This window comes from Pan troglodytes, chromosome 5, assembly GCF_028858775.2.
Source record: "Pan troglodytes isolate AG18354 chromosome 5, NHGRI_mPanTro3-v2.0_pri, whole genome shotgun sequence".
NCBI classification, from domain to species: Eukaryota; Metazoa; Chordata; class Mammalia; order Primates; family Hominidae; genus Pan; species Pan troglodytes.
Window position 1 is genome coordinate 161,380,291 of NC_072403.2, and position 16,595 is coordinate 161,396,885.

Here is a 16,595-nt window from a genome sequence, read left to right on the forward strand (position 1 = left end):
CTCTCTTCCTTGGAGATCCCTTACTCCAGCACAAACCAGAGCCTGCAGAGTGTCCTGAGAGTGTAAAAATGTAAACAACAGCCAAAGCAAAAAGCCCTGTGCACTCCAAAATGAGGACACATTTACATGAAACCCTACTCTGGGGCAGTAAGAGGATGTGAAATTATCAGGTGCTTTCCCCCCAAGATTGTACTTCGAATCCCGCCTTTTCTAGATTTGCCTACAGAATGTAAAACAGGCTGGGCACTTGTGAGTCTGCCCGCCCTAGGCAAGAAAATGCTGCAACTCAGCCGGGCGCGATGGCTCAAGCCTGTAATCCCAGCACTTTGGGAGGCCGAGGCGGGTGGATCACTAGGTCAGGAGATCGAGACCATCCTGGCTAACACGGTGAAACCCCGTCTGTATTTAAAGTACAAAAAAATTAGCTGGACATGGTGGCGGGCACCTGTAGTCCCAGCTACTTGGGAGGCTGAGGCAGGAGAATGGCGTGAACCCGGGAGGCGGAGCTTGCAGTGAGCCGAGATGGCGCCACTGCACTCCAGCCTGGGCGACAGAGCGAGACTCCGTCTCAAAAAAAAAAGAAAATGCTGCAACTGTTGGCTCGTGAGAATTCATGCTCTTCCCACACACCATGATGCCATTTTGAACACGCTTTCAATGAAAGCTGCCTTCTTTTTAAAAAGTTGCTGGACATTATTCTTAAAGCCAGGTATCTATGGACTCAGGTATTCAGCTGAATGACCCGAGCTGATGTCCCTCTCTTTCTCACGGAAACACACACACAGCCCTACCTTTAAGGTATGGAGACTGCACTGAGAAATCAGTCTTTGGGCTGCTAGTCCATGAGAGCTACTATTTGAGGTACATGTGGCACCCTGAGGGCATCCTGGGCACCAGCCCTGCAGAGGGTCCCTGTGAAGGGAGTGGGGCCTCACACCTGCCTGCAGCTGACAAGTCCAGGGCTTGTCAACTGCAGCCAGAGCCCGCCTCTGGGTCAGGGTCTCCTACCCTGTGGTCCTTTCTTAGGCCAGGGGGAGAGCAGAAGGAATGGTAATGTCTGGGGGGAACACGGAGCATTGGAGAGAGCACTGAATCCAGAGCTGGCTCTTCTTGCTCTGTGACCTCAGGCAAGTTACTTACTCTCTCTGAACCTCTAAAGAAGAGAAATTCCTTTACGAGAAAAATGTATTGACCAGGCGCGGTGGCTCACACCTATAATCCCAGCACTTTGGAGGCTGAGGTGGGTGGATCACTTGAGGTCAGGAGTTCAAGACCAGCCTGGCCAACATGGTGAAACCCAGTGTCTACTAAAAATACAAAAAATTAGCCAGGCATATTGGCACACACCTGTAGTCCCAGCTACTCGGGAGGCTGAGTCAGGAGAATTGCTTGAACCCAGGAGGTAGAGGTTGCAGCGAGCCAAGATCTCACCACTTCACTCCAGCCTGGGCAACACAGTGAGACTGTCTCAAAACAAACAAACAAAAAACTACAAAAATTAGCCAGGTGTAGTGGCAGGCACCCGTAATCCCAGCTATTCAGGAGACTGAGGCAGGAGAATCAACTGAACCCGGGAAGTGGAGGTTGCAGAGAGCCGAGATTGGACCACTGCACTCTAGCCTGGCAAAAGAGCAAGACTCCGTCTGAAGAAAAATAAAAATAAAAATAAAATGTATATATTTATTTCAAGCATATGTAAAATAACCACCTTGAATCCTCACCCGTTAGAGATGAAAAGGCCTTTTAAGGTTTAGTCCAACGTCCTAATTGTGTAAATAGGGCTCAAGCCAGGTGACCTACCTAAGGTCACACAGCTGGATGGCTGAAAAGGGACAGCTGTACAGTCCAATCTACAGCCACTTGCCACACCTGGCTATTCACATTTAAGTTAAAATTAATTGAAAAAATAAAATGTAGAAGCCAGTTCCTTGGTTGCACTGGCCACATTTCAAGTGCTCGAACGCCACACGTGGCAAGTGGCTCTGTGGGGACAGGGCAGGGGCAGGCTTTGCCCTCACTGCGGGGAGTTGTGTTGGGCAGCCCTGGCCTAGCGGTCCTGTACTTCTGACTTCCCTGGTTTCCTTTATGGGGTACAGCAAGAGGTCCAGCAAAACTGGGGGCAGCCACAGGTCTGTTTACCAGGTCCCCATCTTCCACTCTCCCCACATCATCACTTGGAGTTCTCATTACGTTGACCCACCTCTTACAAAATGAGGAATGATGCCAGTAGTCCTGCTTAGGAGAGCCCATTTCTGTAAAAAGCACTGGGCCAGTGGCCCACTCTGTCAACCTCCAGAGAGCAGCAGCCAGGCCTTCTGGGTTCAGCCAAGCACGACCAATGGCATTGGGCTAAACATTCTAAAGCACTGGGGAAAGAAGCCCACGGAAACTTCTACCTATTGTGTCATGGCTAGGAAGCACAGGTGGGGGTCAGGGTCTGATTCAAGCCAGTGTTGACCATAGTCAAGCCTGTCAAGTCCTTTCCTGTGTAACTGAGAGGGTCAGAACAAGAACTGATGGCCCACTCTTACATTCTCTGTGCTAACAGGGGACACATGGCCTAGTGCCTCCTGAAAGGCAGAGGAAAAATAAATCCCTGGCCACAAAGCATAGAATTATCTGTAATGTCTCATTCTATGTCAGTGGGTTATCATATTTTTGGGGATGACAGACCCTTTAAGTGTCTATTGAAAGCTATGACTCTTTCCCCCAGAGAAACACATATATGTACACAGACATGCCACATTGTGTATATCATTTCAGGCCATTGCTGGCTTTGAAGATAGAAGGGGCCATGAGCTGAGGAACACAGTCTCTAGAAGCTGGAAAAAATAAAAAAGACTCTTCTCTAGAACTTCCAGAAGGACACTTCCAGGGGACAGAGCCACAGCCAGGAACAGGCACACTGAAGAACATTCCTGCCAACAGGAGCCACACTTCTCATCCACTCAAGGTGGAAAGAACAGGTGTCCCACTCGGTCTTTAAGCCCCTCCCCACCACCACAAGGCCAGACAGTGCATGAAGCAGTACTGCCTTCAAAAACAGAAAATGGCAATGTCTGCAATACTACAAAACCTCAATGAAAGGGAATTTTCAGAAACCATGTTTCTGAGGTTAATTGAATTTTGAGGTCAACAGATAACAATGAGACACCACGTTGGGTTTCAATCACCCATTGCCTGTAAAGGGTCAGCACCCACTTGAACCTTTCACAACTAAGGATATGGCAGACCCAGAGGGACATGAGTCCTGTTAAAAGTCCCATTGGGGGACACAACAGATGTCACTGCAGAAGAGGCAGAGGATGGGGTGGAACCTCACACTCCACTCTCCCCAGAGCTTGCCTTTAAAAGGAACAAATTAAGTCCTGTGATCAGGTGGCGGTTGTGCTATTTGTCTCTTTTCCCTAACTACTGGGATCCAGGGCAGAGGGAGGGGATGTGTGTGTGTGTAGACACATTGTGTGTGTGTGTCCATATATGACACACACAGAGCATAGGTACATGTGTTCTGGTTAACTCAGGTGTTTTGGAGGTAGCCAGTGTGTGAGAACATTTATGCTCTGACACATTCTTCGTAGTGAGTCTGAGTAAGGGTTTCGATGTATAACCCGCACAGATTGAACATGAGAAAATTAATCTGATTGCAATCATGAGAGGTGGGGGGCAGAGGTGGGGGATCAATGGATGTACCCACGACACATTATGGTCATGTGCAAACAGAGGATGTGGCTTAAGTTTGACTCCAAGCAGCAACAGAGACTCCCATAAAAACAAAACCCTCCACCACTATCCTATTATAACAATTTCTAAAACATGCTTGTTTAGAAACAAGAGCATGTTTCTTGTTGCCCCTGAAATAGTCTTTTTACCCTACAGCCACTCTGCTGTTTTGATTTGGAATCACAGAACTCATACAACCTTAGGACTGGGAAGGTCTTTGATTTAAGCATTCAAAGCCTTCCTTCTATGGAAGCCCAGGGAAAGAGGTTCCTTGCTCAGATCATATAGAGGTCAGGCCCCTCTCACAACCCCTTCTAGTCTTTCTAGGACCCTCAGAACCTACTGGATTCTTAAAAATCCTTTTAGTTTCCCAGAGATCTTAAATTGAGCAGAATTTCATAGGTTTACCTATCTGGTGCCTATACATGACATGGGTGACAATGTGACAGAGACCCCATGGGCCAGCCCCTAAGTCCCAGGAGAAAGAGAGGGCTCCATCACCTGCTGATGGCATCAATGCCAGGGAGACTTAGCTGGTTAAAAGTGAAAAAAAAAAAAAAAACCTCTCAGTACACACCGAAAAAAGTGCAGGGACAGCCCCTGAGGCTGGACCATCTGGGCTGAACCATTGCAAACCTCGGTCCTGCAACACCAAATCCAAAGTGAGCCCAAATCCCCAGGGGAAACTCTCAGAGGCTCTGTTGACACATTCGGTGCCGCGGAGAATTGCTTTTCTGGATTCCCACCTATGGTGGGAGTAACTCAGCTTTTGAAAAGGGAAGCACATATATTTACAGCTGGGAGTGAACCGTTTCCTATGGCTCTGCCCTTTGCACGGTTGTAACAAAGCCAAGTGGTAGAATAATCCACTTGTTTGGGCAACGCCCCACTTCGCCCAGCAGGGTGTTGGGGGAGGCTGCAGAGATTCCGTCACAGGGGAGCTTAGCCAAGACAGGCAGATAACAACTCGGGCATGAGGCTGGCATTCCCAAAACCCACAAAGATGCCAATACACAAATGTTCACACAGCCACATCTGCAGCTCAGGGGGCCACAGACAAATCTCTCAAACTTAAGGGAGCCGCAACACCGCCTCCCCAGCAACCCCAGCAGAGGGCTTCCAGTGCACTTCAAAGCACACCTTCCCCTCTGATGCTCATAACCTTGAGAGAGTAGAAGAGATATTTGTGGGCCTCTTTCACAGAAGAGGAAATGAGTCCTGCAGCTTTTCCAGAGTCTCGCAGCCGGTTAGGGACAGACTCCCAACAAGAAGCCACATCTGCCAACACTTGACCCAGGGCACCTCCCTCATTACCACACCTTCCCCAAAAGAAGGCTCTTCCTCTGGGTTATGATAATAACAGCTACACTTGTTGAACACTTACTCTGTGTCAGGCACTATCCTAGGCATTTTGTGCACAAAAACCCTCTACGGAGATTTTATCCCAACCGTACAGATGGGGAAAATGAGGCTCAGAGGGGTTAAGTGACTTGCTTAATGCCACACAGCTACTAAGAGATGGTACAGGGATTCAAAGCCTGATCTGCTGGCCCCAAAGCTCTTTGGACCAAACCACAAGGAAGAGGGACAGTTCTCAGGGCTCCTGCAAACAGGGGCCTCCCCAGCCCCAGCTACAGGATGAAGGGAAGCTACCTCATCGCCACGTTGCTGCCATCAATCACTATGGGTCGCAGAGAACTGGCCAGGGTTCCGAAGTCCTCTTCCAGGGCTGTCCCCGGGCCATGCTGGGCAGAGTCCAGGACCCCACAGGAGCCCCGAGGCACTAGCCTGGGTGCAGCCGGGTGCTCCAGGGCCCCCGGGCGGCTGCCCGTGCGGATAAGCTCCTGCAGCACGTCGTTGACCAGGGCGCCCTCGCCCAGCTTGCCCAGCACCCGGAGCACATCCTCCCGGTCGTAGCCCAGCTTCTGGAAGAATTCCATCTTGCTGGGGTGCTCCATGCTGTGCCCAGCAGCCACTGGCGCAGGTCCTGCCCCAGGCTTCCTCCTCTCAGAGCCCTGCAGGCATGAGCTAAAGAGAAAAAAAACGCATCCATCAGGTGTTTCCTGGGCAGACTGGGGCAAGGGCAAGGTGTGCCTGCGCTGGCTCCCTCCCGGCCTAGCTGTCAGGAAGTCAGGTGGAGCCCAGTCCCACTGGGGACTTTCAGTTGCTCAATGTGGCTGCGGAGCTGCAGAAGCAATCACGCTGCTTTCACAGTGAGCTCACTGAGGCCTTCACCCCACACTGCCCAGCAGGGCACACACCCGACCGCACACCAGGGCTGCAGGGGCTGAGCGTGCACCTAGCACTCGGGACAGGCCAAACACAGGTTTCTTGTTTCTCAGACTCTGTGGGGGCTGAATAGTGACCTCCCAAATTCCCATGGTAAATTCCTCACCCCAGTACCTCAGAGTGTGACTATATTTAGAGCTATGACCTCTAAAAGGAGGTCGCTAATCCAATATGACTGGTGTCCTTATAAGAAGAGGAAATTTGAACACATAACACACAGAGGGACCACCATGTGAAGACTCAGGGAGAAGGGAGAAAGCAACCCTGCAGGCACCTTGACCTTGAACTTCCAGCCTCCAGAACTGTGAGACGATGAATTTCCCTTAACGCCCCAGTCTGTGGTGCTTTGCTCTGGGGCACCCAGCTCTCGGGACAGGCCAAACACAGGTTTCAAGCAGAATAACACAGGCCCCTGGCTTACCCAGGGCCAAATGCCCCCGGGCGAATTCTACTCCCCGAAAGGCAGTGCTCCCACCCAAATTCTGCTTGCTGCCCTGCACAGCTTTCCCTAATGATTAACTCAGACCACACTGAACCTCTGCAATAGAAGGGCCTGCCCCGGCCGGGCATGGTGGCTCACGCCTGTAATCCCAGCACTCTGGGAGGCTGAGGCGGGCAGATCAAGAGGTCAGGAGATAGAGACCAGCCTGGCCAACATGGTGAAACCCTGTCTCTACTAAAAATACAAAAATTAGCCAGGCATGGTGGCGCACGCCTGTAATCCCAGCTACTTTGGAGGCTGAGGCAGGAGAATCTCTTGAACCTGGGAAGCGGAGGTTGTGGTGAGCCAACATTGCGCCATTGCACTCCAGCCTGGGCAACAAGAGTGAAACTCCGTCTCAAAAAAAAAGGAGGCCTGCCCCAAATTTCATCCATCCCAGCCAGGCATTACAGCCTAACCTACACCGGGGGTTGGGGGGTGGCCTGGGAAGGGGGCTGCGTCCTGATAGATGGTTTCTAAAGGAAGATGATGAAACCAACAGGAACACTCTAGACAGCCTGGGTCCCTCTCTCTTTTCTACCCACAAAGACCGATATATTTCAAAAAAAAATTTTTTTTAAATACAGAAATAATCATGAAAACATATTTATTGCAAGCGAAAACTCCAAGCAACGTAGAAGCATAAAGAATGAAAAGACATGATGTTTCTCCTGCACACCCCAAACCCACTTGCTTCCCCTACTGTTTTTCTGCACCCCTCTAGTGCTTTCTCTGTACATTTACTTGCATGTCTAATAGATAAACACAAATATTGTTTTAGAGTTTTTCTGGTTTAGTTTTACACAAATGGTGTCATATTATACTTATTGCTCAGCAACTTGCTTTTCTTATTAAAAATGCATTTTGGGGGCTGGGCGCAGTGGCTCATGCCCATAATTCCAGCACTTTGGGAGGCCGAGGTGGGTGGATCACAAGGTCAGGAATTCGAGACCGGCCTGGCCAACATGGTGAAACCCTGTCTCTACTAAAAATACAAAAATTAGCCAGGCATGTAGCATGCACCTGTAATCTCAGCTACTTGGGAGGCTGAGGCAGGAGAATCGCTGGAACCTGGGAGGCAGAGGCTGCAGTGAGCCAAGATCGTGCTACTGCACTCCAGCCTGGGCAACAGAGTGAGACTCCATCTCTCAAAAAAAAAAAAAATGCATTTTTGGCTGGGCGTGGTGGCTCATGTCTGTAATCCCAATACCCTGGGGGGCCGAGGCAGGCAGATCGCTTTAGCCTAGGAATTTGAGACCAACCACAGCAACATGGCAAAACCCTGACTCTACAAAAAATACAAAAATTAGCGGGGCATGGTGGCGTTGGCCTGTAGTCCCAGCTACTTAGGAGGCTGAGACGGGAAAATCCCTTGAGCCCAGGAGTTTGAGGCTGCAGTGAGCCGAGATCATACCACTGCACTTCAGTCCAGATGACAGAGCAAGACCTTGTCTAAAAAAATAGAATAGAATAGAATAGAATAAAAATGCAGTTTGGAAATCTTTCCATGCTAGTTTACCTGTTCTACTGCTCACTGTATCCCCAGCACTTAGGACAGTGACTCACACAGCTGAATCTCAACGTACATGTGTTGATTGGTGAATGAATGAATGAATGAATGAATGAGTGAATATGTTCTTCAGTGTTTAACCATATGTCATAGGATGAAAGTTTGTTTTCCATTTTTCGCTGTTACAAATCAGGCTCAGTGAACATTCCGGCACATCCACCTTTCTCCCTCATCCTCATCTCAGTATCACAGGCTCCTGACCTTCAGTCCCTCTTCTCCTATTTGACTTCATTGTGTCAATCACATCTCTCAGCCAGGTTCCCACTTTGGCCTGGCATTCTCTGCAGGCCTGTCCCAGGAGTTCAGGAGCCAGAGCAGGTCTAACAATGGCAGGGTCTGGCAGGTGAAGGGCATTTCACAGCCAGCCCCCTGGACAGAGAGGCCTCTGCCACGGCGTCCACCTGCTCACCTCCCACTCCACCTCAGCCCACTGATGGCAGGCACCACGTGAAACAATGAAACTGACCCCAGGGGCACCAGCCCCTTCTAACTGCCAAATCCAACAACACTTTCACAGTCCTTGCCTTATGCCACCTCTCTGCCGCTTTTGAAACTGGGAACCACTCCTTGACTTGTTATTTTAAATTAAAAAATTGTGGACTGCCCTTTCTTGAAACTATCTGTTCCCTTAGGCTGTATAACTTGGCCTGATTCTTCTCCTCAATTGGTCCAGCTCTTTCCCCTCTCCTTCAGTGTTGGGGTGCCACCCACACCCTCCATCAGCACCTATATTCTGATGGGCCCCACAGCTGCATGTCTTGCTCACACCTCCCACTGAGCACCAGGCACCGTTATAAGTCTGTGAGATAAACACTGTGCTTGCTACTTAAGTGCTATGGGAACTCAGAATGCAGTCACACAACAGACATGTGCTAAGTGACTACTTCAGTGGTTCCCAAGGTGTGGTCTAGGGAAGCCTGGGGGACTCCAAGATTTTTTCAGGGCATCTTCAAGGTAAAAACTATTTTTAGGCCGGGCACGGGGCTCATGCCTGTAATCACAGCACTTTGGGAGGCTGAGGCGGGCGGATCACGAGGTCAGGAGTTTGAGACCAGCCTGGCCAATATAGAGAAACCCCCTCTCTACTAAAAATACGAAAATTAGCTGGGCATGGTGGGGTGCACCTGTAGTCTCAGCTACTCAGGAGGCTGAGGCAGGAGAATCGCTTGAACCCAGGAGGGAGAGGTTGTGGTAAGCTGAGATCATGCCACTGCACTCCAGCCTGGGCAACAGAGCAAGACTCCATCTCAAAAAAAAAAAAAACTATTTTTATAATAATGCTAAGATGTAATTTCTGTACTTTACTCTTATCCTCTCCTGAGTGTACGACAGAATATTCTAGAGTCTACATGTTGTGTGATATCACAACAGCTTGAATGCAGAAGCAGGTATGAGAATCCAGCTGTCTTCTGTTAACCCAGACGTTACAGAGATTTGCAGAAATGTTAATTAGTGCCAGGCTTCTTACTAATTTTTTTTTTGTTTTGGAAAATAAAGTTATTTTTCATGAAGATATGTCATTTATGTCCATATAATTGGTTTATTATTATGTAGAAATAAATGAATTTTTTAAGTTCTTAGTTTTCATTTCTAATAAAGTACATATCCAGCGATAGATAGAATCCACATAAACAAAGCCTCTTTAAGAACCTTAATAATTTTTAAGAGTATAAAGGGGCTCTGAAACTAAAAAGTTAATTCTTAAATCTAGAGCTGTTCCAACAGGTATTTCCACATAGCTGACACCATGTAGGTGACCTATAGATACGCCCTCCTTCTCCCAGGGCCCCAGTACAGAACATCCAGTGTCTTTACTCCCTTAATCTGGCCCTCTCACATCTATCTCCTACTGTCCTCTGCCCCACCCACCCCTCAGTCCTGCCATCTTCACCCCATACCTGATGACTGTAACAGCCTCCATCTGGCTTGTAGCCAACATTGTATTTCTAAAACAAGTCGGATCATGTTCGCCACCTGCTTCGAAATCTCCTCATTGGCTACAAGAAATACACCAAATTCCTAGACAGGCTGCCGAGGTTGTCACAAAGCAGCCCTGACACTGACCACCTCACTGCCTGCCCCTGGCCCACCTGACCCCTTCTCTAGAGCCATGCTGAATGTTTCCCTGCTCCCTAGGCATTCCAGAATGTTCTCACACCAAGCACAGTGGCTTGTGCCTGTAATCCCAGCACTTTGGGAAGCTGAGGTGGGAAGATTGCCTGAGCCCAGGAGTTCAAGAATAGCCTGGACAATATAGTGAGATCCCATCTCTACAAAAAATGTTAAAAATTATCTGGGCATGGTGGCGTGTGCCTGAAATCCCAGCCACTCAAGAGGCTGAGACAAGAGGATTACTTGACCCCAGGAGGTTGAGGCTGCAGTGAGCTGTGATCACGCCACTGACCCAAGCCTGGGTGACAGAGCAAGAGCCTATCTCTTAAAAAATAAAACTAAATTTAAAAAACAAACAAAAAAACAGAATGTTCTCAGCACTGTGTTTCTGCATATGTTTTCCTCTCTACTTGGAAGTCTCTTTTTGTCTTGGAAGACATCAAGATTCAGCTCAGATGTTATCAGAGCAGTCATCCCTGAGCCTACAGACAGAATGAGCAGCTTGGCCATCTCATCTACCACAGCACTTTGCTCACACCTGTCTTATAACACAATGAATTATCATTCTTCTGTTTCTCAAGACACTGAATCACTCAGGTATCCTGACCTATTGCCTCAGAATCACCAGCACCAGATGATGCCTAGTATATCTGAGGAGTTTAATGGATTTGTTTTTTTAATTTTTAGAAACAGGATCTCACTATGTTGCCCAAGCTGGACTTGAACTCCTGGGCTCAAGTGATCCTCCCACCTTAGCCTACTAAGTAGCCAGGACCACAGGTGTATGCCACCATGCCCTAATAGATTTTTAAAACTAAATGTCCAAAGCTAAAGTTATCTTCCCTCCTCAAATATCTTTTTCCTTGGGCCCCCAATCTTATTGAATGGCATCCCCCAGAGGCCCAAAGAAGAAATCTCGAAGTCCCCTTTCACTCCTCTCTTTTCCTTACCTCTACAACCCATTGGCCAATAATTCTACTTCCCGGACATTTTCCATAACCACCCTCCCCTTCACACTCACACCACCACCACCCTAGCTCATTCACTCCCTTGTGTAATAAACATTTGCCGCTCACTGACTCAACACCAGCACTGTGCTGCATCCCAGCTCTATGAAAACAAAATAAGACAATCCAATGTCAACTGATTCACAATCAATTCAAGAAAATAGACAAAAAACATTAACAATGAGCTGTAAACCACGAAGATAAGCACGTACTTTCAATTAGAAAAATGTGTTTTCAAATATGGTACATATACATCACAGAATACTATGCAGACATAAAAAACAAAATCATATCCTTTGCAGCAGATGGAGCTGGAGGCCATTATCCTAAGTGAATTAATGCAGAAACAGAAAACCAAATAGCACATGTTCTCACTTATAAGTGGGAGTGAAACACGGAGTACATGTGGACACAAAGAAGAGAACAATAGATACCAGAACTGACTGGGCGCAGTGGCTTATGCCTGTAATCCCAGCACTTTGGGAAGCCCAGGCAGACCAGCCTGACCAACGTGGAGAAACCCCGTCTCTACTAAAAACACAGAATTAGCCGGGCGTGGTGGTGCATGCCTTTAATCCCAGCTACTCAGGAGACTGAGGCAGGAGAATCACTTGAAACCAGGAGGCGGAGGTTGTGGTGAGCCAAGATCGCGCCATTGCACTCCAGCCTGAGCAACAAGAGCGAAACTCTGTCTCAAAAAAAAAAAAAAAAAAAAACAGGTGAGAAGGTCTTATCTTCCTTTGAGGGGCAGGGAAGGCCAAGGAACTGTTGAAGAGAACTGAACTGCACAGTGAAAGGAGACTGGCTCTTCCAAGTGCGAAGAAGGGCCGTGTCACACTCCACGCCATCATCACAGTCGGGCCCAACACACCCTCCAGGCTCTTGGCCACCTGCCTCCAGCCCAGCCTCACCTCCTCTCTGACTGGTGACCAGTCCTTCTCTCTCAGGACGGTTGTCCCCTCAGCTGAGGTCCACCTGCAGCCCAGACTCCGTAAAGGAAGGGGACACTCACCCAGCCTGACAGGCCAGCCTCTCACTGAGCCCAAAAGGCTTCCAGTCAGGCTCTTCGCTCACCCAGAACATCTGCCTCACAGGCAAACCCCACTGCCACACCCCTCAGAAGCCTTCCCACCCCGACAGCCCCAGCCACCTCCATCCCTCCCCACGCAGGCACTGTGACATTTGTTTTAATTTGGAAGAAAAAGAAAGAAAGGAAGAGGGAGGAGATGTGGGAGAAAGAAAAGAGGGTGATAACCAAGAGAGAGAAAGGACCAGAAGAAAGGAACAGGAGACAGGAACAGAAAAGTTCACTTTCCTGTGGCTCAGCATTTTTTTTTTTTTTTAGAGACAGAGTCTTGCTGTGTCGCCCAGGCTGTAGTGAAATGGTCCAACCTCGGCTCACTGCAACCTCCACCTCCTGATTATCAACCGATTCTCCTGCCTCAGCCTCCTGAGTAGCTGGGACTACAGGCACATGCTACCACGCCCAACTAATTTTTGTATTTTAGTAGAGACGGGGTTTCACTGGGTAGGTCAAACTGGTCTCGAACTCCTGACCTCAAATGATCTGCCCGCCTCAGCCTCCCAAAGTGCTGGGATTACAGACGTGAGCCATGCTCCCAGCCATGGCTCAGCCTTTGTATCCAAGGCCTTCCCGTTACCCCTGGTGGGAAGATGGGGTAGATACAAGTGTTCCCTTCCCACGGGTGAGGAAACTGAGGCTCGGAAAGTAAAGGCTGCATGGCTAGTAAAATGGCAGAGATGATCGGCAGTGACAAAAATGATTTGTCGTTTTGAGATGTGTTCAGGACACAGGCAGCATCTTGTTAGCTGGGTCAGGTGACTTCTCTTCGGTCACCAAGAAACGGCTCTGAGGAAAGTCCAAGTTTCTTTTGTAACTTGCGCTCCATGTGACAGAAACATGAGCATTTCCAAAATGAAAACACTGGGGGCTTTCGCCTGGAGGGGCGCAGGGACAGCCGCCCAGGGCCGAAGTAGGGGGCAGCTCCCCTAGGGGCCCTCGGGGCACAGCCCACAGCCCGTTTTCTGAGGAGACTGAAAGGGGCAAATGTGGCCAGGAGAGCTGTTTTCACACTAAACTGAAAGAATGCGTCTACTTCAGAGGCTTTTTCTCCCTTGAGACTTTAAAATCAACTTGGTTCCTTTTTAAAACTTCTAAATACGGAAGAAGCGGGGACAGGAGTGGGGTGCTGCTCTTAGGAGCCCACTCGGCCCTGGAGCCGCAGCCTTCCCCCGGGACGTGATGGTCTCTGAGCTGCAGCTCTGCCAGCCGCGTCTCGTTTCCTCCTTCCTATTTTGAAGACCTGAAAATCTGAACGACTTCATTTCGGTTTCCTTCCTCCGTCCTGACTGGAAGTCACACTCTGTCTAGATGATTAGCGACAACACTTAGAAAATCCTCCAAGTGGCCCGGCAAGGCCCTGGGAGGTCACAGGAGCAGCTTCCTGTTGTCAGAGCGGGCCGCTGGGGGTGGGTTCGGGGCGGCCTGGAAGAGCAGGGAGGAAGGGAGGGGGCCCCACAGCTGGAACAGATCAGATCTGTCCATTCTAGAATCAGCCAATCCAGGGGAGAGGTCCCGGGTTCTAGTTTGCAGCCTCTGACTAGAAGGGCCCTGAGGAAAAGAGAAACAAAGAGGAGAGAAGGAGTAGGGGGAGACGTGGCAGCTCCCACGGGTGCTTCCTTGTATATTATCACATCTGTGGGAACCTCAGTGTCCTGGGAGCCACCTCATTACTCCCAGTGCAGGGGAGGAAACTGAGGCAAAGAGCGGCTTTGGTGACATACCCAGGCCCCTACTGTAAATAAGGGAGACCAGACTCCCAAAGGTGGTTGGCCAGAAGGCACTGCCCAGGGCTGCTCAGGTACCACCCAAAGGCCAGCAGCCACCATGAGGTGCCATGGAGCAGACCACAGCCAGCCCAGCCCCAAGACCAGCACACTCAACACCTCGCCCCTGCCCCCCAAGTCTGTTCCCGGGTCACCTCTGCCAGCTCCACAGAAATCCACGAAATTACAGCCTCCAGAACTCAGCCACCATGGTGAGGAGAAAGTTGTCTTGTCCTGAGCTTTTCCACAGAGGCCAAACAGAAAGTTTCTGGTTCAGCTCAGAGCTAGAGGCCCTCAGTGGAGCTGTCAGTTAGATTTTGAGGAAGTCAGAGAGGCAAAGACGGTAGTTCATGGGACTAGTGTTTCTTGCCTGGCCTTTATTTTTTTTTTAAGGGAATTTGTAAATTTTTTAAATTTTCTTTAAATTGTGGTAAATTATATGTAACATAAAATGTACCACTGTAACTATCTTAAGGGTACAGGTCAGTAGCATGGAGCACATTCATACTGCTGTGCAACCATCACCACCATCCAGCTCCAGATCTCTTTTCAGCCTGCAAAACTGAAACTCTCAGCTCATTAAATATAACTTCCCATTTCCCCAGTCCCTGGCACCCACCATTGTACGTTCTGTCTCAATAAATATGATGATTCTAGGCAGCTCTTAGGAGTGGAACTGTACAGTATTTGTCCTTTTGTCACCGGCTTATTTTGCTCAGCATTATATCTTCAATACAAACTCCCAGGCTCAAGCAATCCTCCTACCTCAGCCTCCTGAGCAGCTGGAACTACAGGCACACGCTCCCATGGCTGGCAGGGTTTTTTTTATTTTTTGTAGAGATGGGGGTCTCACTAAGTTGCCCAGGCTGGTCTCAAACTCCTGGCCTCAAGGGATCCTCCCTCCCTGGCCCCACAAAGTGCTGGGATTACAGGTGTGAGCCACCACTCCCAACCAATTTCTCTCGTTTTCAAGGCTAAATAACATTCCTTTGTATGTATACACCACATCATGTTTATCTATTCACCCTTCAGTGGACACTTGGGTTGCCTCTGCCTCTGGGCCTCTGTGAACGATGTTGCTGTGAACATAAGTGTGCTGGCCTGGCCTTTTGCTTTCTCAAACTTGTCCCCTGCTCTTCTGCATTGTGATGGTTTCTCTAAGGCGGACACACAAGCATTTAAGCCCCGATCCACATCCCAGAGCAACTCTACTGTAGTCCACACCCCAGCCTGTTCACGAGTCAGGGATGGGCACCCCACGATTGGCATTGCCTGGCCTTAGAGAAAAGCTCATAATCTTGGGGGCCATAGCTGAGGTTTCTTATGGCTGCAGGGAATTTGTCTTCACTGCAGTCAGATTAAGATTTAGTTCAGTTTCCTCATTAGCCTTTGTGAAGCCCACAGAGGCATCCTCTATAAGAGATGCTACCAAAAGTTCCTGACTGCATTCAGCCTGGAAACTAGGCTTCCCACAGATGATAACTAGTCTAGAAGATGCTCTCATGAGCATGGTGACAGGGCTCAAATGTGCCTGGGAGTTCTACTCTTTCTGATTTCCTAATACGTAAATATCTTCAAAGGCCACAGCAGGAGGTTTTACTGAAACTGAAGAGCTCCCTCTGGTTAATCTTTCCCCAAAAAATGTCATCTGGAAATTAAGCACAATTTTGCTAAAATGAGCAAGGATTTCACCTAAATGAAATTAAAGAGGGTTATCTTATTTTTTTTATTTAGCACTTAAAATAATTTAGAGTGTGAGAAATCAGATTGTTCAGGGTCACACGCCCCCAAGGACTGCTCTCTAACAGCCCTCCTCCTGCCTCTGCCCCGGGGTTCCAGTCTCTCTCCTCCACCCCTGGACTCAAGTCTGCGTGGTGTTGGCCACACTGACTGACAGCCAGGGGACATGCACTCACCAGCAGGGTGTGTCCCTCCGGTCTTCACAATGAATGCTGGCCCAGTCGCCAGGAGCCTTCACGCCAATGTTCTCCCGTCAGTGAGGCCAGGCCCCCAGGTGCCACTGGAGTCAGAGGAGGGCAGCTGGCGTGCGCCAAGCAGTCACTAGGAGCCGCTTCATGCCAATGCTCCACTTCCTGCACGCCACAGTCACGTTCAGCTGCAAAAGTAGTTATGCTTCGGGTTTTTTTGGTTTTTTTTTTTTAAGAAAAAAAAAAGGAAAGGAAGAAAGCAATTAAAGGGGCGGGGGGGACTTAAAGTTTGCACCTCAGCATGAGTCACCGAATCAAAGTTCAGCAACCACATGCAAAACAAACCCTCCGTGAGGGCAGCAAGTCTCCGTGAGGACGGCTGGGATTGGCTGCACAGCAAAGCCAGGAGAGGCTCCATGAGGAGAACAGCATTCAGAGTCCAAGGGGGAGAACCCCTGTTCCAAGTGGGAACTTGGAACAGAAGTTCTCCTGCCTCCAGCTGAGAAGATGATCAGATTCTAGCTGCTCCTGGGGAAAGTCGGTACTCACAGCTGGACACAAACATAGCTTGCAGGAGGAAGAGTGTCAGGGCAAGAGACAGAGCAGAGATGGCTACGGAGATATGGGTGCATATGGGG

General features: G+C 49.2%; 1 protein-coding gene across 6 annotated transcripts in view; it reads right to left on the minus strand.

Moving 5' to 3' along the window:
• ZC3H12D (zinc finger CCCH-type containing 12D) overlaps positions 1-16,595 on the minus strand; it is a 37,695-nt gene extending 21,100 nt beyond the window's left edge. Inside the window, exons 1-3 of one of the 6 annotated variants that reach the window (XM_063813567.1) lie at positions 16,253-16,595; positions 15,946-16,145; positions 5,377-5,751 (exon numbers count right to left, since the gene is read on the minus strand). In XM_063813567.1, coding sequence (XP_063669637.1) covers positions 5,377-5,681 — 305 coding nt within the window. In that variant the 5' untranslated portion in view covers positions 5,682-5,751; positions 15,946-16,145; positions 16,253-16,595. The other 5 variants (XM_518794.9, XM_063813569.1, XM_063813570.1 and 2 more) reach the window with 5 other exon arrangements.